The sequence below is a fragment of the Glycine max genome, chromosome 6, assembly GCF_000004515.6.
Source record: "Glycine max cultivar Williams 82 chromosome 6, Glycine_max_v4.0, whole genome shotgun sequence".
Classification (NCBI taxonomy): domain Eukaryota; kingdom Viridiplantae; phylum Streptophyta; class Magnoliopsida; order Fabales; family Fabaceae; genus Glycine; species Glycine max.
The window spans coordinates 20,415,539-20,439,203 of record NC_038242.2 but is presented as its reverse complement, the minus strand read 5'-3'; the positions used below and the strand labels follow the sequence as shown (position 1 = coordinate 20,439,203).

At 39.0% G+C, this 23,665-nt stretch overlaps 2 protein-coding genes across 2 annotated transcripts; both read right to left on the bottom strand.

Annotated features, from left to right (window-relative positions):
• Positions 1-14,437: 14,437 nt before the first annotated feature.
• Positions 14,438-15,522, bottom strand: LOC102666714 (uncharacterized). Its single transcript, XM_006582514.1, has 2 exons — positions 15,274-15,522; positions 14,438-15,181 (listed from the first exon to the last, which is right to left on the bottom strand). Exons 1-2 carry the CDS (start codon positions 15,520-15,522, stop codon positions 14,438-14,440), a joined length of 993 nt encoding a protein of 330 aa, XP_006582577.1.
• A 1,462-nt stretch (positions 15,523-16,984) lies between these two features.
• LOC113001861 (uncharacterized) lies at positions 16,985-18,901 on the bottom strand. Its single transcript, XM_026128729.1, has one exon. The coding sequence runs from the start codon at positions 18,899-18,901 to the stop codon at positions 16,985-16,987; it is 1,917 nt and encodes a 638-aa protein (XP_025984514.1).
• Between the last annotated feature and the right edge of the window lie 4,764 nt (positions 18,902-23,665).

The following is a 23,665-nucleotide window of genomic DNA, read 5'->3' as shown; positions in this document are numbered from 1 at the left end:
GTCAAAATTCAGGGACTAAAAAAAACATTTTTAAATTTCAGGGACTAAAAAAATTACCTCCCCTTAAATTCAGGGACTAGAACACTAATTAAGCCTTTCAACAATTATGTTTATAATTACTCTTTAAAATGAGGTCTAAGACACAATCTCTTGTTGGAACATTAACATTTACTTGTATCAACATGTGGTGTGAAATATATACTCAAAATATTTATAAAACAATGTATGGATTCATAGGATAAATCATAAACATGATTAAGTAACTCTTTCATAATGATAAAATATAGGGATGTAAGTAGTTTTTTTATAAGTAGGAAAGGATAAAAGCAAGCAGAAGAAAAGAAAAGTCTAAGGCCTAACAAAGGGAGAAAGTTGTGGCGAGTAGACCGTCCACTATGAAAAGGAGTCTTCATGCAATGTTTTATGCTTTGCTAGCCCGTCGGCACATGAATTACCCACCCCAAGGGTGTGCCTAAGGGAGAAATTCTTAGGTGAATTCTTGAAATTCAGAATTTGTTGAAACAAGGGATGTATGTCATTGACAATAATGATAATAAGGTAGACGTTAAATAAGACATACTCTTAGGATTTGCCATAACATTAATATAATTTTTGTCAAAAGATTTTATAAACCACATATATTGATTATTTTTCTTGGACAAAATAGGTGATGTTTGGTATCCCATCCATATATAGTTGAACACTTTTTCTATGTTTCCCTTGGGATACCATCATTTTTGTTACTTTTTTTCACTAGACAATTACATTCCCTAACACTTACAAAAATGCAATATTTTTCCTTTCTAAAACGAATACAAATTTCAAATCCTTTTGCCTTTCAAAATTTGTATTTTTTTTCTAAGAAAACAAATTTCATTGCAATATAAGGGTAAATACATTCTTCTTCTCTTATAGTAATTTGTTGTTCATCTTGAATGTTAGAATGTACTATTGGTCTATCATCTAATGTAAGGAATGCACTCTCCATTGTTATTGGAGAATAGTTCAAATTACCATTTACTTATTAATTATTATAGATACCGACTTTTTTCTATTTATTGTTTAAGTCAAGTTTCAAATAATCATATGAAAAATGTATTAAATTCATCTTCAAATAATTTACAACCAAATAAAATTGATTGAAAATGATTGTTCAATTACGTCTCCAAATTTTGTATAACCAAACCTTGATTACTGTATTGTATTAAGCTTTATCATTTTAGCAGCATTATCACATTGTTGCATAGAAAAAAAAATTAGAATTTTGAGCTTGCTTTTATTTGTAATATTTGAATTTGAAAGCAACATATGCAACATTTTCACATGATTCTATTAACATAAATTAGAAAACCTTATTCACTAAATTTTCCTATGATTTTTTTTGTAACAAAGTTCATTTTCTAATAACACTTCCAATCAAATACATTATCGGTATTTGTCATGACATGATTATATTTATGATTATTGTTCAATGTTTTTATAAACCACATATTTTGATTCTTTTTCTTGAATACAATAAATGGTGTTTGATATCTCATAAATATAATTAAACATTTTTTTATGTTTCTTTGGGGGGGGGGGACCTCATTTTTGCCGCTTATATGACTACCTTTCCTAAAACATACCAAAACGTAACAATTCTCTTTCCTAAAATGTACGAAAGTAAATCATTTTGTCTTTACAAATAGTTTGTAAAAATCTATAATTTTTTTTTTACCATTTTTACAACCACATCCCTTACCACATACATACCAAAATGCACCAATTTTCTTTACTAAAGTGAGTACAAAAGTCAAATCTTTTGCCTTTGTTAAAATCTTCAACTTTTTCTAAGGAATCAAATTTCATTTCAACATAAGGCTCAATATTATCTTCTTTAAAGATATTTTTTTAATATTGGGAATGAACTCTCCATTATTGTTGGAAAACAGTTGAAAATCATCATTTACTTAACTATTTTTTATAAATACCAACTTTTTTCCTTTCATTGCAGAAACTAAATTTTCAATAGCTATTTGAAAGTTGTTTCATGTTCATCTTGTAATAATGTAAAATCAAATAAAATTGATTAAAGATGATGGTAGTGATTATCCGCAACACACCCACCATCAAGTTGACACAATGTAGAGATGGTACTTCATTCTCTCTAAAGACTAATTATTATGAAAACTATTTTTAATTTGATTATGAAATTATGGGTATTTTTTATTTTCTTTCAAAAGTTAAGTGACACTATCAACACCTTAAAATAAACAAACACAAGGAAAATATAATACAACATAAGATTACGTAAGACCAAGGAGGCATATGTCTCAAGTACATAAGTAGTACAATCATCCAAAATGAAATAGTCACTGGACCACTAGTAAGTCCCAAAAGACAACTACACTTCATGGAACTAAATCGAGATGTGTGCATATGTGTCTCCTATACCCTAATGTATTGTACCTTAATAAAATAATATTTTCCCTTATCACGTGTCACCTTATGGTTGATCCAAATTCCCAACCAAAACATTCAATCACCTTCTGGCACAAATTTTATTTTCAAAATAATAAAATCAATTCTTTCTCTCACCAAAAAATGAAGAAACTTTAGGACTCCAAAAAAAAAAGAAACCCTCCTCACTCTCACGATAGATTCAAAATTTGAATTTTGAATCTGTATCAAAACATCTTTCATGTTTCTCTCATCATTGTTTCCCCTACTTCACAACATTCTTCTTCACATTTCCCTTTCCATTTCCACTATTTTCTTCTACAAAACCAACCAATGTTCGTCATTACACCGTGATCCCGGCCCGTCTTCCTTCTCCAAAATCACATTCACTACAAAGTAAGTTAGTGCCTCGAACCAATCACCATCGTTGATTGTTGCTACGATGCCAAAGACGGAGACGATGATGGACATGATGATGGCGACAAAGACTATCTATGTGAGATTAAAATTCATGCATTGTATAGTTAAAGAAAAAAATGTGCTTTGAGTAAGTTTTCTTTTCATGGCTATGCTTTTAGGGGTTTTCATATTCTCTTTTCCATATTATTGAAACATTCTCATCTTCTCTTTGTAGAAATTAGAACTATGTGCTTCGGGTAAGATTTGTTTTCACGATTGAACTTATCTTCAATTATTTTGTTATTCCTTTTGATATGATATATGGTGTTGTTGTATGGGATTGGGTTAATGGCATGTTGGGAAACTTGGATAGCCTATGCGAACACAAATTTTGTGTGAGGTGTTCTTGTTAGGTATGTGGCTGTTAACTAATTGATATTTCAGTTATGGCCTGGGTTAATGGTTTATGTATGTTGTTGTTATAAAATATGTTTGGTGATGTTTCTTCTATTTATTTTATCAAAACATTGTTGAATTGTTTATTGTTGAACCTATGAATTGTAAATGTTATGTTGAATATTTTGACACTAAAGTATTTAATAGTCATGTTTCTCATTATAAAGTTTTTTGTTTTACAAGAAAAATGTTTACAATATGACAATTCATTTTACAAAAACAAATTACAAAGTTAGTTCATCACTTTGTTGATTCAGCCTTGCAATGTTTAAGGTGATATAAATCTTATTTTTTATTTTGCCTTTCTTTCTTTGTTGCTTTCCTAATCTATTTTGCTGAAAAAAATTCACCTTTTTACTTCTTTTTATGGTTCTTGTCATAGGTTAAGCCTTATATTACGGGGTTGATTGTCAAATATCATTGGATTTAGGAGTTTCAATTAACCTTTACATTCTTATATTGGGTAGTTGCAATTGGCCTTGACATTCTAATATGTAGTGTATGAAACATGTTCACTTGATACTTCATATTGACATGAGATATGTATATAAACTCTTATTTTGTATGGAGTGGAAAAGTATGCTTACAATTGCATTTAGGCATAATTATCTTTTATATATTTAGTGTTTTCATCCCACGCAGATATTGATCCTAGATCCCTTGGCCAATGTTGGTATCCTCGGAGGTAAAAACAAAAAGTTATTTGTAATGACTTTGTGAAGTTTAATAACCCTTCCTTCATGTTCCTGTAACATGTATGGTGTTAATGCTTGAAAAAAATTCAAATTTAAACTTGAAAATCAAGCTTATATTAGTTTTATAAGTTTCAACAATAGTGACAATATTTGTGAGATTTTTTTTAATCAATGCTAAGAACAGAGATCATGATAGATCAAATATATTTTCAATAAATTTTGAAACCAAAATTATCAAGGTCCTATGTTTTACCTTCTTTTTTTAATTTTCCATTGCTGCAATGTTCGAACTTGACTCTCCACTTTTCTTTCTTTTGTTTTTTTAAAAGGATTTTTTCTTTCTTTTCTAATTTTCAATGGGCTTTGAATGAGTCTATTTCAAGTTTATGCTACTAGGATCTTTTGGGAACTGCAAAGGAAAAGAAAGATCTTAGGCAAGTGATGTCAAATTGTGGTACCGGTATATCTCTTTTACCTTTTGGTTGTTGATCATCACTTTGGATTCAAGTATCTATGTTCATATTGGAAAATTAATTACCAAGTGGAACTATGTTGTATTTCACATGCTTTGATATCTACCACCAAAATTTTCTCTATTATGATGTGTATACATTTTTTATTATACAAAAATGTTGGATATTTTATGCTTTAATCATCTTACATGCTTCTTAATGAATCTTCAAACTCAATTAGCACTACAACTAGATTAAACTAAGGCTTTGTTGAATCAAATTCCTATCTATATTCACTCCTTATAATGCTTTGGGAACATCATCCGATGCACTGGTGAGCATTAGTCAAAAACTTCAAAACAAAAGTTATGCTTTTTACCATTTTATTGTTTGTAAGACTAAAATTAATTAAGGAAACTATCTTTAGGAGTCTAATTAAAGTAATTATCTTTAGGGATATAATTAGAATATTTATCTATAGTGCACCTAATTCAAGTAATTATCTTTAGAGATCATATTAGAATATCTACCTATAGTGTGCCTAATTAAAGTAATTATCTTTAGAGATTATATCAAAATATTTATCTATAAATAAGAAGTTGGTGTTTGTACTTAATCATATTCGAAATTCATTATTTAGTTTATGATTTTTAGAGCCTTAAGAGTGTTTTGAGCATTTATGAGGTGTGAACAACACTGTGAGGATGAATCGTGATCATCATTCCTTCCCTATTGGTATGTTTATGCTAATTTCTTCCATGCTTTCTAGTTTTGCTTTGACCATGAACGATTAGTCTCTCAAAGTTTAGGGGTTATGATGTAACTGCCCAATTTACTCCTTCCCTTGTTATTAATCAAATTCCTTGATGTTTTATGTTAATTAATTCTTACCTTATTTTTTATTGTCAATTAAAACTTGATCAATCATAACTTAATTGAATATACAATGATGATAATCTACATGTATTTGGTAGATCTAGGTAGTGAATATTTTATACTAAACTACATTATCAAACTCTTTGGGTAATCTCCAATAGATTAGTTTATCTTTGAATTAGTCATCCCTAGACTTTATTTTATCATTTTCCTTAAATTGGTATATTCATGATATTTGGAATATTGATTTAAGGAGAAAGAATCTAATGACCCAAATCAAAGGCTTTAGGTGACTTTGGGAATTGGTAATTGACTCGGGTAGGAATTTCATAGAACAGGGTTGGGGGAAATTGATACTAGTACATTATAATACACAATTATTTTTAATATCACTCAATTCTCTCTTTTACAATACTTTACTTGTTTCCTATTAAAATTAAAATCACAAAAATAATTCAATATCTTCTTAAACTACTCCAATTATTTAGTTTAATAATTTTAGTTATCGAGGAACACAACTGATCCCTTGAGTACGATATCCGAACTTAGGCTTATTGTTACTACTGCGTAGGGTACACTTTCCCTTGTGCATACATATTTTATGCATCAGTAGAGCCTCTTTTTTCCACATGTGATGTATTCTCATATCTGTCGCAACCTACCCTTCAGCGGGAAGGTGAGGCGAGATTCAAGGGTGCGTCTTCCAGAAAAAGAAAATGCGCGGGAGTCACCACCAACATTTATTCGAGGAAAACGTTAGAAAAAACCAAGAAGGGGTTTGCGAATCTTAAGAATAAGGGTTTAGGAGTTGTTTATGTACGGGGAAGGTATTAGCACCCCACGCGTTCGTCATAAGAGACGACAACCTTTAATCAAGTGTGTAAAATCGTGACTTCTATATTTCTCTATTTTCCTTTTTTATGTTTTTTTTTTACTTTTTGGGGTCAACAAGAACGTTTCCCTTGCTCCTACGTATCCTCAAGTGCGACGAGGAACTCAAATCTACGTAGTTCTTTAAAAGCAAGAAAATTGTGCGTTGAGTTGATTTTAAACTTTTGAAAGGTTCATTTTAACCAAAAAAATAAAAGAGACCGTTAAGGTTTTGGACCTTGAATGGATTCAAGCGACTTTTATGGACAAAAACTCAATTACATGTTGATTTCATCTTGGTTTCACTTATTAACTTTTAATCTCATTAAAAGATGATTTGTGATGTAAATGATCGGTCAAAACTCACTTTACAAGAAGAAAAGAGATTATTGATGGTAGAAGAATGAGATGAAGATGTGCAAAGCAACAAAGAGGATCCCTAAGGGTGTAAAGATTGTATCCAAATCCTTAAAATAAATACTAATTAGATGATGAATGAAGAACACCAAACAATGAACGATGTAGAAGTTGATTACGGTCGCGATTTGGTAGCGCCTCGGCCTCATTTTTCTCTTCTTTCTTCTCCTTCTCTCTGATTTTCACTGAAATCTCTCAATGTTTGAAAGTTGAACCCTTTCTTCAGCCCCTCCTCACGCCTATTTATAGGAAATAAGGGGGTTTGGTGGATCTGCAACTCGCCCAAGTGAGTTGTTGCTTCAACCTGAAGTAACCTTGCTCGCCCAGGTGAGTTGGTTACTTCACCCCTAAGCTATTTGGGGGTCCAGGTGAGCCAGAGGTAAGCCTGGGCGAGCCAAGGGTTAGAAAAAAGCTTAAAATGATCCTTTTGCCCTCCTTTTTGGGTATTTTCCACATTCTTTACCGAAACGTCGCAACTGGTGTCGAACAGATCAATTCAGCTAGCGAGAATCAAAACGTTAGTGAATGATAGTCCCCAGCAAAATTAGGGTCTGACAATTGTCCCTCTTTGCTTATCTTTTATTGAAAATAAAAAGGTAAGTAAAGATAAGGACGCTAATTTCATCCCAGCGATCTTGCTGTCCGATCGACAACTGGCGAAAACCAAAGCAGTGAAACATGTCAAAAGAATAAATGTATGAAGTATCAAGAGCACCAAACAAAAGACTTTGAAGTCTTGAAATGTAAAGAAGATGTTGACAAAAGACATTGAAGTCTTTGAAATGTAAAGAAGACATTGAAGTCTTGACAAAAAACATTGAAGTCTTTGAAATCTTTCACTAAAACGTGAACACACCAGGTAAAGAAACAAACCCCCAAACCGATCATAACAACATACATTTTTTTTTTGAAAAAAACAATGTGACCAACGGGGAATGAAAGCATGCAGATAGAATTTCTCATAACCAAAAATGAGATTTAAGACACTAGCATTTCGTTTCTAAGAGAACATTAGAGGAAACACTGGGTCCAACCGAATAGAGGAAAATCGCTTAAGGTGTATAAAGTTTCACATAGACAAGTGTTTCATCCTAATTCCAAACCACAGACATGTTATAAATTTATTTTTCAAGTCATTTCCCATCAAATCGAAGATAATACACATAATCATCATGGATCAATATGACTTTATAAGGTCAAATTTTGTAGGAAATTTTGGTTTTAGTTGTTCTGGCCTTTCCCCTTGCTTTTTCCCTTTCTCCTTTTTTGGTGTGGAATAGGATAGCAGACACAAAGATTTGGTTAGTAACTAAAGTAGGCGATCACTTTACACCCCCCGGTGTCTTAACCAAGTTACTATTGCTCTTCTCCCTTTTTTTTCGACAATTTTGCACATTGTTCAGACATCGTTTGGTCCAAAGAACTTGTTTTTCTTTTCTATTTCCTTTGCTCTTCTTCTATCTTTGCTTGATTGATTCTTTCTCTTTCTTTTTCTTTCTTTTCTTTTGCTTTCTTTCTTTGTTGTTTTTGTTCTTTGTGTTTTTCTTTTGCTTTTTTTTTTTTATTTTGACGAACACCTCTAACCCAAGATAATAAAAGCTTCGCTTGGAATACCCCCTGCTCTCTCATCCTAGGGTAAGGTTGGAAATTTCCATCCTAGGTCAAGGTTATGGCAAAAAGTTGATGTTTGGCTCAAAAGGCCTGCAAATGGCAGAACATAATGTATATTGGGACACCTGTTTGGCCAATGGCTCAGAAAGAAGGGAATGGCCATAGCACATATCCATGCAGACACTCAAATATAAGGCTTTGTGGCCACACAAACACTAAGGCTTAGGGTTCGTTTCCACATTCAGGCCAAACCAGTGTTTCAACGATTGCTCTTTTATCAAGTCACACAAAACATCCGAGTCCATTTTGGCATTTGGGAAAGTCTTTCGTTGTTTTCACCCTCTAAGTGCACATTTTTTTTTTCAAAAAAACCTTTCGTGTTCTGATCCGTGAACTTTCCAAAGAAAACTAGCGATCATTTCTTTTTTAAAAGCATGTTAGTTTTAGTTTTGTTTTTTTACAAAAAGTTTGAATCTTGGGCAAAGTTATAACCCGAGACCCTACTTATTAAAGGGACAAAAGGCGCGTGAAAGAAAAGAAACCATACACAAAATCCCCCCTTTTTTGCTTAGTTTTTCTTATTTCAAACAAACCATCACAATGAAATAACATGACAACATACTAGAAGTGATAAAATAAAGACGAGTTCCATCATAATGAAATGACATGACAACATACTGGAAGCGATAAAATAAAGACAAGTTCCATCACAATGAAATAACAAACAAATACTAAAAGTGATAAATAAAATAAAGACGAGTTCACAATTTTAAGTGATTTCGGTCAAGCGGTTAGCCTCCTCAAAGGAAGAAGTCCATCACATCGGCCATGTCATCATCTTCCTGAGCTCCATCTTCATCTCCTGGGACCCATGTGGGTCTTGCCCCTGCCTGAAAACTGGGTCTATCTCCAGGCCATGCAATTGTGGCCCCTAACTACTCGAGAGTAAGCCACGAGTAAGGATTGGGATCCTGGCGCGATTGATGCAGGGTATACTGATAAAAGCTCTCATTCAACTGCACATGGCCCCTATGATTGGCCGCCTGCTGGTTAGCCACATGCTGCGGGTATAGTTCCATCCTCTACATGTGAGCAAAGATGGACTCTAGGGATGGTCGCTGCTGTAGAGGTGGTGATGGTGCATCTGCGGCTGGCTGCTGGTGGTCCTACCCCGACTACTGTGCTTGCCTCGGCATGCAGTACTTTTCTATGAAGGACCTATTAATGGGAGGTCAGATGAGCTTCGTGGGCGTAACCAGCAGCCCATAGAACTAGCAAATGTTGGATCAAGTGGCCTCAGAATAATTAAGAATGGGGGGTTGAATTAATTATGAATGTGTCTTGACTAATTAAAAATTATTTTTCTTAATGTTACTAGATTCAATTAGGCTTTACTACTAAGTTATGAGAAAGTAAAGAACAAAAACAATAACTTAGACAAAAGTAAAGCGGAAATAAAATGTGCACAACGGAAAATTAAAGAGTGTAGGGAAGAAGAAAGCAAACACAATATTTATACTGGTTCGGCCACAACCCGTGCCTACGTCTAGTCCCCAAGCAACCCACGGTTCTTGAGATTTCCAATAACCTTGTAAAATCCTTTACAAGCAAAGAGCCACAAAGGATGTACCCTCCCTTATTCTCTTTGAACAACCAAGTAGATGTACCCTCTACTTGAAGCGAACCACAAAGGATGTACCCTCCCTTGTGTTCACTATTACAACCAAGAAGCTACCCGCTTCTTACTCAGAATTATCAGACGGTTAGTTCTTTGAATTCAGTGTTTGGGCAAAGAATTCTCAGACGGCTAGTTCTTTGAATTCTTTGTTTGGGGAATCAAAAGAATTCTTAGACGGTTAGTTCTTTGAATTCTTTTGGCAAGAGGAAGAAGGAAAAAATCAAAAGAATTCTCAGACGGTTAGTTCTTTGAATTCTTTTGGCAAGAGAGAGAAGGAATGAAGAAGAAGAATAGAACAAGTTTTTGGCCAATGAACTTTTCTTGAATAAAGAAAGTATTGAACATAAACTCTTAGAAGAATGCTGAGAAATGAATTAGAAAGTTCTCTTAAATTCGTGCCATGGTCACATATTTATAGCCATTTGATGGCTCTTTAAAAACCAAGTTAAAAGTTGTGACTCTTGACAATTTCTTCAAAACTAGTCACTTTAAAAGTTGTAACTCTCTTGAAAACTAGTCACTTTAAAAGTTGTGACTCTTTTGAAAACTAGTCATTTTAAAAGTTGTAACTCTTGAAAAAATCTTCAGAAACTAGTCACTTTAAAAATTGTGACTTTTGGCAATTTATTTTTCAAAATCAGTCACTGGTAATCAATTACCATCATAGTGTAATCAATTACACATCAACAAATGTGACTCTTCATGTTTAAATTCAAAATTCAAAACGTTTAGAAACACTGGTAATCGATTACATATATTGTGTAATCGATTACACAAGTTTGAAAATGTTTTATCACAAGTTGTGACTCTTGAAATTTGAAATCTCAACGTTCAAAAACATTGGTAATCGATTAGATGCTCATGGTAATCGATTACTACTTTGTAAATCAGTATGAAAAGAATGTTGGCTACTAGTAATCGATTACTGCCTTCTGGTAATCGATTACCAGAGAGTAAAACTCTTGGTAAAATATTTTTCTTTGAAAAACTCTCTTGAACAAAATTGTGCTATTTAATCTTTTCTTTTGAAAAAATCTTTTTATACTTATCTTGATGCTTTTCTTGAAGTTCTTACATATCTCGAGTCTTTTCTTGAATCTTTACTTGAATCTTGATTCTTGTTTGAATGACTCTTTGATTCTTGAAACTTGTTTGACTCTTGATTCTTGACTTAAGTCTTTGGCATCATCAAAATAAACTTGGAAAGCTTTGCTTCCATAGCAAAGACCTGTGATCAAGGTCTGAAATCCCAATGCTCTGTTGGACTTTTCCGGGTCCACTGGGTGTCTTGGAGGCGTGATCCCTACAAATTGGTAAATGACATCTAAGATTAGATGGGCCATGTGATTATTGACCTGGGTCAAGATGGTGTAGACCAGCTGGCATTGGCAGGGGAAGATCAAAATTATGATTGCTGGGAAGGATGTTGCTGAGGAGTAGCGTCATTCAGATCTGTGTCAGCGTGGTCATGCTAGTGCGCATGATCTACACCTGACTTCCCGTCACGCTTCGTGCGAAGTCCTGTCCGGGAATACACAACAGCTAGCCTATGGCCTCCTCATCAAATCCCAAAGCGTGGCTCCTCCTTTCACTGAACTCGCAACGTTGACCCTCTTCCAGGACCAACAGATGCCCCAAGAACTGATTTATGGCATCTTCGTCAAAGGGGACCCATTGGCCCCGCACCCTGGAGCACTTATCCTTGACTCCTTCCTCTGTGGGCCATGCATTAGCATAGAATTCCATTTCTATTTCTGGGTCATATTTAGCCATAGGCCCTGTGAGCAGAGTCCATTGCCTTCTGGCAACTTCCTCCTGGAACTCAGTGTATTCCCCCTCTTTCAGTTGGACCCGTCTCTCTTTGAGGAAAAACCAACTCTTGATCGCTTCAAAGCGGTATTGGTGTTCCTCACTCCGAAAGCGGTGTCCATCAAATTCTATGTCCACTTGTGGAGCCGCAATGGATCCTTCTCCCTGACGTCCTTCCTTGTCCTCTTAGAGAGAAGCTTCTTTGGAGCCATTGCCTGCAAAGACACATCCATAAAAAGTTAGTTTGAACGAAATGCACAACCATTATTTCATTTATCTTAAGCAAGAAAAAGCCAACCAACTTTGGGCGGTGTGTGTTTCTTTTGCTAATTGCAAGTGTCACCGTGCAACTAATTAAAAAAAATCACACACTAATGCATATTATTATTTTTTGGAAAAACATTTTACTGCTACTTAGATGCAATGTGCCCATCATAGTGTAGCAAGCTCAACCAATAATTAGGTTAATTCCATCCAATCATTTTTACATGTTCATGTAATTCATGTATTTTGCATTTAAAACAAGGTCTAGATTTCCAAGCCTAGCTCATGCTCTTGGTATTTTAATCCACCAATCTAAGTTGCTCACACATTCTAAATGATGGTTACTTGCATAAAATAATTTCACATTTATATTCCAAAACAATACATGAAATGGTCATTGAGGCATTTTATCGAACAGTTGGTGGGCGCATGTTTAAGCATGTAAAAATGAGGAATGGAGAACACCATGACATACCAATCTACAATAGGATCAAGGATAGGCCTAGGGCCATCCATTGCAGTCCCTAATCACACATTCAAGTCATGGATTCACAAATAATTTATCTCATAAACATTGCAAAAACATAACAAATAAAGCACCAAGATACCACAAGGAAAAGGTAAAATTGAATAGAGATGGTACTTACTTGCGTGAGATGAAAGGAATGCGAAAAAAATGAAACCAAAAGTGCACAAACGAAGCTTGGGGGCTGCTGCCAATGGTGGTTCCCGTAAGCTTGGTGGAGGTTTTGAGTTTTGGGGAAGAAATGGGGTGAAAATGGCTTCACCCCTCCCCTTTTTATGTTTTCTCGTCAGACCATGCTCGCCTAGGCGAGCTAATTTTTAATTTTTTTTTTTTTGCAAAAAATCCTTTGCAAAGTTGTGTTATTCATTGTTATATTTTCTCTCTAAAATTCCTATAATTGCATATAAACTTAGGTGAATTTAGGATATAGTTCAAGAAAATGAACAAGTATGAAATAGGAAATTAAAGAGCAAAGTTAGAGATACTAGGCTGCCTCCTAGGAGCGCTTCTTTAATGTCTTTAGCCAGACACGGGGTGGTGATCGATCAATCATGGGCGTTCCTGCCCCTAAGCTTGGACAAAGAAAGTGACATCATGAAAATATGTGAAACAATACTACAAAAGGCTTGTAATACCTTTCACTTGCCCTTAGTGCTTACCCAAATCGATGTGGTGCTAACCATCACCCAAAATGACTCTTTGTTCATTTTCCGATTTGCAGGGTCCTTTGATGATAAGATGCAAATGCATGCATGTTTATGATCAAATGTAAAAATGTAACAATTACAGAGGTGTTTATTGTGGTGGTCAATTTTTACTTAAACACTTACGACACCCCGTTGATTGAGCTTAGTGGCTCTGGAATTAGTGAGCAAGATCGAGAGTGTATGTTCTTAAAGACAATAGAAAGTAAAGGACACAACACTAGAGGTGGAGATGCAAATCATTAACCCACCTTTATTAATGCTGCAATTTATGGTTTACAAAAGATTTCAAAACTTGGAGATTCCAATGAGTCCTTGAGGATGGCCAGATGTTAAGCCTTCTAATTGCCCCAGGCGTTATGCAAAATACTGCTTAACGATATTAGAGTTCATAGGCGGAGGCAGCTCTTCGTCATCCATGTTTGTAAGCAACAATGCTCCTCCCGAAAAAGCCTTCTTCACAACAAACGGTCCTTCATAATTCAGGGCCCATTTCCCTCTATGGTCCTTTTGAGCCTGCGATACTTTCTTTAGGACAAGATCTCCCTCACTAAACTTGCGCAGGCGCATCCTCTTGTCAAAAGCATTCTTCATTTTGCTTTGATACAGTCACCCATGACTTATGGCGGTCAATCTCTTACCCTCGATAAGATTCAACTGATCAAAGTGTGCTTGGGCCCATTCTAATTCTTCCAACCTCGACTCGGCTAGGATTCTCAAAGAAGAAACCTCCACCTTAAACAGGAGCACAACCTCCATCTCATATACCAAAGAGAAAGGGGTGGCTCCAATAGATGTGTGCACCGAAGTTCGATAACCATGCAATGCAAAGGGAAGCATCTCATGCTAATCCTTGTATGACATGGTCATCTTCTGAACTATCTTCTTGATATTTTTATTGGCAGCCTCGACTACCCCATTCATCTTAGGCCTATAAGGCATGGAATTATGGTGTTGGATGTTGAAATCCTCACACATTTCCTTCATCATCTTGTTGTTCAGATTGGTGGCATTATCGGAGATGATTTTCCTGGGCAACCCATATCGGCAAATTATCTCCTTTTTGATGAATCTAATCACCACACTCCTAGTTACACTAGAGTATGAAGCTGCTTCGGCCCATTTGGTGAAGTAGTCAATGACGACTAAGATGAAGCGATGCCCATTTGAAGCCTTAGGCTCAATGGCTCCGATCACGTCTATGCCCCACATAGAGAATGGTCAAGGTGCTGCCAAGACATTCAAAGGTATGGGTGGAGCATTAACATTATCGGCGAAGGCCTGACACTTATGGCATTTCCTCTCATGGATGCAACAATACTCTCCATAGTGAGCCAGTAATACCCCGCTCTTAGAATTTTTCGGGCCATGGCACGTCCATTGGCATGCGTTCCAAAGGATCCTTCATGCACCTTTATTAGCATTTGCTCAGCCACTCTGGCATCCACACATTGAAGCAATACCATGTCATGGTTCCTCTTGTATAAGATATTTCCACTCAGGAAGAAGCTGGCCGCCAACCTTCGCAATGTCCTCTTGTCGTTGTTAAAGGCCTCAGGCGGGTATTCCTTGTCTTCAATGTATTGTTTGATATCGAAGTACCAAGGCTTACCATCCTTTTCTTCTTCTATTAAGCAATAATGTGCAGGCTTTCCATGACATATGAATTCGATGTACGACAAATCTTCATGCGGGCTTAGTTGGAACATGGACGCTAGGGCGGCGAGGGCGTCGGCCATCTGATTTTCCTCTCTAGGAATGTGATGAAAAGATATGTCATCAAAGAATTCTATCAACTTCCTAATGTAAACTTGGTAAGGCACCAATTTATGGTCTCTGGTCTTCCATTCACCCTTCAGCTGGTGAATTACCAAGGCCGAGTCCTCGTATACCTTGAGCAACTTGACCTTGAAGTTGATCACCGCTTGGGTCCCAAGGGCACATGCCTCATACTCAGCTATGTTGTTTCTGCAGTCGAACCCAACCTAGCCGTGAAAGGTATATATTTTTCATTCAGGGAAACCAATACTGCCCCAACTCCATGGCCTAGTGCATTAGACATATTGTCAAACCACACGATCCATTTGTCCTTGTCTTCATCCTCTACTTCCTCCTCAAACAAGGTCATAATGTCCTCATCAGGGAATTCTGGATGCATAGGCTGATAGTCATTCATGGGCTGTTGAGCCAGGTAATCTACCAAGGCACTTCCCTTCATCACCTTCTGAGTGACATAAACAATATCAAACTCTGAAAATAGAATCTGCCACCGAGTGATCCGTCCAGTGAGAGAGGGCTTTTCAAAGATGTACTTGACGGGATCCATTTTGGATACCAACCAAGTGGTGTAATTCAACATGTACTGCCTCAAACGGTGAGCCACCCACACCAAGGCACAACACGTCCATTTTAGCAAAGAGTAGTTCATCTCGCATGTCGTGAACTTCTTGCTCAAGTAATAGACAACCTATTCCTTTCTTCCAGACTCATCATGTTGTCCCAGCACACACCCCATTGACTCATCTAACACAACCATATACAGGATAAAGGGTCTTCTGGGCACTAGTGGAACAAGCACAGGATGATTCATGAGCCACCGTTTAATCCTTTCGAACGCCACTAGACAATCATCGTCCCATCAGACGGACTGATTGTTACGTAACAGCTTGAAAAGAGGCTCGCAAGTGGCGATCAGCTGTGATATGAACCTTGCTATGTAGTTCAATCATCCAAGGAAACCTCGGACCTGCTTCTCGATGCATGGCTCGGGCATTTCGAGGATGGCTTTTACCTTGTTTGGGTCTACCTCTATTACTTTCAGACTCACTACAAAACCGAGCAACTTTCCGGATTTGACCCCGAAAGTACACTTTGTGGAACTCAACCTTAATTGGTATTTCGCAGCCACTTGGACAACTTTCGTAAATTGACAAGGTGTTCCTCCTCGGTCTTTGATTTAGCGATCATGTCATTCATGTAGACTTCAATCTCTTTATGCATCATGTTGTGGAATAACACCACCATAGCCCATTAGTAAGTTGCCCTAGCTGAAATTCACCAAAGCACACTTAGTGGATAATCTTGGACTTAATCTTGGATTAGTGGGCTGAACCATAACTGAAATTCACTAATCATAATTAGTGAATTTTTGGCTCCACAAATTCAATTTCAAATTCAAGTGAAATTTGAATAGTAATTCAAATTTCCCTTCAATTTTTGTGTAACACTTAGGTTATAAATAAAGGTCATATGTGTGCATTTTTTCAACTTTGATCATTTGAGAATTAAACTTCAAAGTTCAGACTTCTTTAGAGGCACTAAATTTCATGCTCTTCTCTTCCTCTCCCTTCATTCATCTTCTTCTACCTTCAAGCTCTTATCCATGACTTCCTATGGTGGTGAGCTTCTTCTAGACTCATCTTCTACTTGAAGTGGCATCTCCATTCACCTTTCTCCTTCTCCATTCTGCTGCAATCAAACTTCAAGAAGCAAAGGAATCCATTGATGAAGAAGATCCAAGGTCTACAAGCTCCAATGGAGTTACATCACCTAGACCTAACAATAGGGTTGGAACTACTAAATTACATTGAATTTGCCATGGAAATCCCAGATTGTTTGATGACTTGCCAATTCCCCAATTCAAACTCTGGACGAAACGACCGCACCCAAATTAATTGGTCTTAAGGGGTTTCTCTGTTTATCACAGCAACCCGTCCCTCACACATCCACCCTGCATTGACGAAGCTTTCATCGATGTGGCAAAAGGTGATTCTTTCCAGTTGTAGCCCTTACGGCTGAGCCGAGCTTCTCTCCTTCCTTTTTAAGGCGACTCTCCTCTTGTCGGCGCGCGTAGGCTCGTATCCTAATCCGAACCTTCTGCGATTCTCCGTGAACTCCAACAAACTCGCTATGCCATTCCCATTTCGGCCTAAACCCATTTCGGGCTCATATCTGTGCCCCAACATAACCCGAGCCACCATCGAAGCGGCACCAGATGAGCACGGTTGCACCGGGGGAGACTCCATGTAAGCATTGCTTATAACTTCTAGTGCTTGGAAGGATGTTTCTAATGACTCTTCTACAGCCTCAACATAAGGCATAGAAGACAGAGAACTTACAAGTATGTCTTCTTCTCCCGAAACTATAATCAGCCGCCCTTCCACCACAAATTTCAACTTCTGGTGTAGTGTTAACAAGACCACCCCAACCGAATGAATCCAAGGCCGACCTAATAAGCAGCTGTAGGCAAGATTTATGTCCATTACTTGGAAGGTAATTTCGCACACGTGGGGCCTGATTTGAATTGGGAGATCGATCTCTCCCCTTACATCCCGACAACTACCATCAATAGCCTGCACTACCATGGAGCTCGGTCTCAGGTGCGATGTGTTAAAAGACAGCTTGTCCAAAGTAGCCTTAGGCATGACGTTGAGGGAAGAGCCATTGTCAATGAGCACTTTGGCCACTATGTGGTCCAAACATTTGACAGACACATGCAAGGCTCTATTGTGTCCCCTGCCCTCGACGGGTATCTCTTCGTCGGCGAAAGTGAGGTAGTTGTTGGCCGTGATGTTATTGACTACACCCCCAAAACCCTCCACGGATATGTCTTGTGCTACATGGGCCTCGTTCAAAATCTTGACCAACAACACTCTATGAGGCTTGGAGTTCATAAGCAACCTTAACAGAGAAATCCTAGTTGGGGTTTTGTTTAATTGTTCAATCACCTTGAACTCAGTGAATATTCCCTTCTTGCTGAAGTTGTTCCCTTCCTTGGCAATCTTTCCAACCGGGACCTCATCATTCGGGGTCAGGCCCGCCTTATCACTCTCGCACACATCCGCCTTTGCCTTCCCTTTTGGGTTTTTGGATCGCACCGGTAGTTCGGGCGCCGCGAAGATCCATCCACTACGAGTCATGCCACTCATACCGGATTTGTTTGTAACTTTAGTGGAGGACAGATCATCCTTAACATGTACGATGGATGCATCTTTTCTTCCGTCAGGTCCTTGTGCGGCATACTTCCATGGCATTGCCTTACCATTTTTGTAAGGGAAGGGCGCATGCTTCTTAACTGTAATAGGTTGGAAGCCTCGGGGCTTCTGAGTGGCGATATCCCTAGTGAAGTGGATCACCAAAGGCTTGGGCTTACTTGGGTTTTTATCATCTGACTGCATGTACACATCCCCCTTCCCTTTCCTCGCACTGCAGACTTCAATTTGGCCCTTATCCATCATCCCCTGGAGCAACTCTTCCGCCATTGAGCACGTCTCCACATCGTGTGATGCCCCCGAATGCATTAAACAGGAATCTCCCTTGTCCCCATCAAGGCGAATCATACCCACTTCGCATAGTGCTTCCAAAATGAACCTTCTAGAGGTTGACACGTCCCCCATCTGCTTCAATCCCCGAGGCTCCCACTTTTCCACTGCATTAACCGTCGAGCCTCCATGATTGGCGAGTGGATTAGTCCTCACATTCTGACTGTCCTCTTGGAACGTCAGCCATCCCACATCGATCAAGCTTTGTACCTTGTGCTTGAAGGCCACACACTGCTCTATAGAATGCCCCAAAACACCACCGTGATAGGCATAGGTCGTGTTGGGATTATACAATTTGGGGAAGGGAGATTGATAAACCTTCCCGGGGATCACCAAAGCCATTTGGTTGCTGACCAAAGATGGTAGTAGGTCAGCATAGGGCATTGGTATTGGGGTGAACTCCGAGGGCTTTCTTTCTAGGAAGTTCCTCCTCGAGTTTGAGTATGCGTTGGGATTGGTGTTCCTGGTTGGTCGAGACTGTGTGGGAAACAAATTTTGTTGGGGAGGCGTTTATGGTTGAGTAGGCAATCTTTGTTGGATGGGCACCGAATTGGGAGGGGTGCCAATATTGGCTGAATAATTTGGTTGATGCAGAGAATATTGGTAGGTGGGGTTATGAGGGGTTTGTTGGGATTTTTGGCCATGTGGGAGCCCAAGTTATGGCATGAGTGTCTCCCTCCTTCTTCTTAGCTCCACCCATTCCGGACCTCCTATTGCTTGTACTTGCTGAAGCAGCGTAATCGAACTTCCCCCTTCTTAAGCCCACTTCAATTCTCTCGCCCGCAAACACCAAATCTGCAAAACTAGAGGGCATATAACCTACCATTTTATCATAGTAGAACACTGGTAATGTGTCTACTATCATGGTTATCATCTCCCTCTCCATCATGGGAGATGCTACTTGGGCTACCAAATCCCTCCACCTTTAAGCGTACTCCTTGAAAGACTCATGTTGCTTCTTGCACATGTTTTACAATTGCATTCTATCGAGAGCCATGTCAGTGTTGTATTGATACTGCCTAATGAATGCAGCCATCAAGTCCTTTCAAGAACAGATCCGAGAAGTTTCCAAGTTAGTATACCAAGTGATTCTCACCCCGGCCAAACTCTCTTGAAAAAAATGCATCAAGAGTTTCTCATCTCTTGAGTATGCCCCCATCTACTAACAATACATCTTTAAGTGGTTCTTGGGACAAGTGGTCCCTTTGTACTTGTCGAAGTCCGGCACCTTGAATTTGGGAGGGATGACGACGCCGGGCACTAAGCATAGCTACGCCATGTCGGCAAATGGATAATCACCGATCCCCTCAATGGCCCTCGGCCTTTCCTCTATGAGATCAAATTTCTCCCTTTCTTCTATGGCAGGAGGTAGTCTCTCCACTGAGAGGATTGAAGCCAACATTGACAAATGCACTTCCATACTAGAGATGCAAAACCCGACCAATGTCCAAGAAGTCCAGAAACTGAATGGTAGGCTAGCATCCTTGTCCAGGTTCCTCCCGAAGCTCGCCAAAAAGGCAAAGCTGTTTTACACACTACTCAAGAAAACAGAGCCCTTCCTATGGGGTGAGACCTATGAACAAGCCTTCCTGGCTTTCAAGAAGACCAGAACTACATCACCGATCTTGAGTCGGCCCAGGCCAAGAGTACCCTTACTCCTATACCTTTCGGTAGCTGACGAAGCCGTTAGCTCGACCCTTGTGCAAGAGGAAGGGAAACATCAACTCCTTATCTATTTCACTAGTTGCATACTTCATGATGCCAAGAAGCGCTACCAAATGGTAGAAAAGGTGGCACTAGTACTCATTACCTCGGCCTAACGACTCAGGCCCCACTTCTAAAGTCATCAAGTGGTAGTCAAAACAAACTACCCCATTAAGCAGGTTTTGCGAATGAACTTGCTGGAAGGATGATGGCCTGGTTTGTAGAACTTTTAGAGTTTGACATCTAATACGAACCTCACGGTCCCATGAAGACACAATTCATGGCTGAATTCCTAGTAGAATTCACTGGAAACAACAAAACCACCCTAGACTAGTGGAACCTCTTTGTGGATGATGCATCCAACGTAAAGGGAAGCGGGGGAGGAATTATCCTTGAAGGCCCTGACAATGTCACTCTAGAGCAAGCCTTCAAGCTCAACTTTAGAGCCTTAAACAACCAGGCAAAGTATGAGGCGCTCATTGCAGGTCTGAAACTAGCAACAAAAGTTGAGGCCAAGAAGCTACGATGCTATACAAAATTGCAGCTCGTCCAGGGACAAGTTGCCAACAGATACCAAACCAAGGAAATAGTGCTACTCAAGTACTACCAGATTGCCAAAACTCTCATCGATAATTTCAAATGCTTGAAAATGTACTACATACCCAGAGAGAACAACACCAGAAAAGACTTACTTTCTAAGCTAGCCATCACCAAAAAGGCGAGGCACCTCAAGACTATCATCCAGGAGATGCTCTAAACTCCCACCATAGACACCGAAGAAGTTATGGCTAGAGAAAAGGAGGAACCAGATTGGATGACCCACTACAGGAATTTCCTAATCTAGGGGGTGTTGCCATCAAACAAGAATGAAACCCGATGCCTAAAACGGAAGGTCAGCTACTGCATCATCCTTGACGGCAAACTATTCAAAAGAGGGTTGATAACACCTCTACTCAAATGCCTAAACAACCAATAAATAGATTATGTCATGAGAGAACTCCATGAAGGAATTTGTGGTCTCCACACAAGAGGACGCTCCCTTGCAACAAAGGTGGTGTGCGCTGGCTAATACTGGCCAACACTTAGGGCAAACACCCTTGACTTCACAAAGAGATGCAGGTAATGCCAAGAGTTTGCAGACATTCCATGCACCCCTCCTGACAAACTCCACAGTCTGAGCTCCCTTCCATGTGGGGAATGGACATACTAGGACCACTGCCAAAGGCCCTAGGAGCAGTTAAAAACTTACTAGTCGCCATCGACTACTTCACCAAGTGGATAAAAGTAAGACCACTGCGAGAAATTATGGCATGTAAGGTGGAGAAATTCACCTAGAAACACCTTATATGCAGGTACGGCCTCCCATACGCCTTTGTCACAGACAACGACACTTAATTCAAAACTCATACTTACAAAGACTTCCTGCAAGGCTAGGCATCAAGCACCTTGTCACCTCTATTGAACATCCTTAGACCAACTGTTAGGAAGAGGCAGGTAATAGAGTCATCCTCAGGGCCCTGCGCACTAGACTCGAAAAGTATAAGGGTTTATGGAAAGAGGAGATCCCTAGTATATACTTTGGGAGTACCACTGTTCAACCCATACAACAACCAACGAGACTCCTTACCGACTCACTTACGACATAGATGCCATGATCCCTATTAAAGTCGAGAAACCATCCACAAGGAGACTGCTGTTCCAGCAACAATAAAATGAAGAAAATATGAGGGTAGAAGTCGAAACAACAAACGAATTCCAAGACATGGCAAAGATCCGAGAAGAAGCCACCAAACTCCGAGCAGCGAGGAGATATAATATAAAGGTTCAACCACAAGCCTTTCAACCTGGTGACCTTGTATGGCGAGTCTGAGGTGAAATCAGAAAAGATCTCTGAGTGGGAAAGCCCAACTGGGAAGGCCCATTCAGGGTCACAACAAGCCTTGACAATGGAGCACACAGACTACAAGAATTGGATGGTAAAGCAATTCCAAGAGCATAAATTGCCACCCACCTAAGGTTCTACTTCAATTAACCTAAATCTAAACCCAATGTTGTACTCTTTTTCATACTCAAGTCTTTTGTCCCAAAAATAGAAAAATTAGGGTTTTGGCTTGAGAGGTTTTAATTAGGCACATATGGGATAATGAAGGGAATTTGTACTTAATCAAATGCATTGAATAAAAATTCTACACCACTTCCTTTTCATAATTTTCTTGTCAAGACAGGAACGTCCATAGTCATAGCTCTAAGGCTCTTAAAACCCAAGGACCACCCTTGTTGAGCCCTCTTTCTAACATTAAGTCTCCAGTACGTGTCACCATAGCAAGTTACATGTATGCAAGAGCACGCAATTAAGCCTCCAGTATATATCACTTACAGCGAGTAACATGTATGCAACAACACACCATTAAGTCTCCAATACATGCCACTCACAACGAGTGACATGAATGCAAGAGCACACCACTAAGTCTCCAATACATGCCACCCACAGCGAGTGACATGTATGCAAGAGCACGCCATTAAGTCTCCAGTACATGCCATCCACGATGAGTGACATGTATGCAAGAGCACGGCGCCTAAAACCCAAGTTAGACAATTCCCTAGTCGATCCTCCAAAGGGCTCATAAAACCCAAGGTTCACGCTTGGTCTGTCCTACTAATTCACAACAGTACATCTCCAGTACATGCCATCCACGACAAGTGACATGCATGCAAGAGAAAAGAACACGCGCTGCACATAAGACTCATCAAACCCAAGCTCTGCACTTGGTGATCCTCACAAGTTCACAAAATCCAAGGCCCACCCTTGGTAAGCCTCGACACAGCTCTACAGGCATTTCAAAACGCAGGGGAGGATATGTCCCCATTCCAAGGCTCGATAAACCCAAGGTTCACCCTTGGTGAGCCCTTTCTATTACTAAGTTCCATCTCCACAAGAATTCAAGGTACGCAAGGTCTGCCCTTAACGATCTTTTCTATTCCTAATTTTATATGTGCAGGAATACAAGTCTATCAAAAACCCAAGGTCCACCCTTGGTACCAAAAAAACCCAAGGTCTACCCTTGGTATGCATGCCTACAAAACCCAAGGCACCCCCTTGGTCTACTCACTCATAACAACTACGACGACCACATTCAAAGGTCCAAGTTGAACAACATAAATCACCACGAGACTATTTGGCAAAACCTTCAATCAAGTGGAATTCATACTTACTCCTCATTACCATCAGAGGAGAGGCTTTGCAGGTCAAAACCACCCATCATTAGATTGAGTGACAAGACCTTCAATCAGGTGAAACTCATGCTTACTCCTCATAACCATTAAAGGAGAAACTCCGCAGGTCAGGCGACCTACCCCCGAGACTGGTTGGCAAGACCTTTAACCAGGGGCAAGTCAAACATACTCCTCACAAGCATCAGGGGAGAAGCTCCGCAAAGCAGAAGG

Bases quoted from the DNA above. Each gene is read 5' to 3' on its own strand.
- LOC102666714 (XM_006582514.1), bottom strand. From the start codon at position 15,522: ATGGATCCCGTCAAGTACATCTTTGAAAAGCCCTCTCTCACTGGACGG. The intron at 15,182-15,273 runs GTGTGGTTTGAC...TTTCACGGCTAG, and splicing joins AAGACAAGGACAAATGGATC to GTTGGGTTCGACTGCAGAAA.
- LOC113001861 (XM_026128729.1), bottom strand. From the start codon at position 18,901: ATGCCCTATGCTGACCTACTACCATCTTTGGTCAGCAACCAAATGGCT.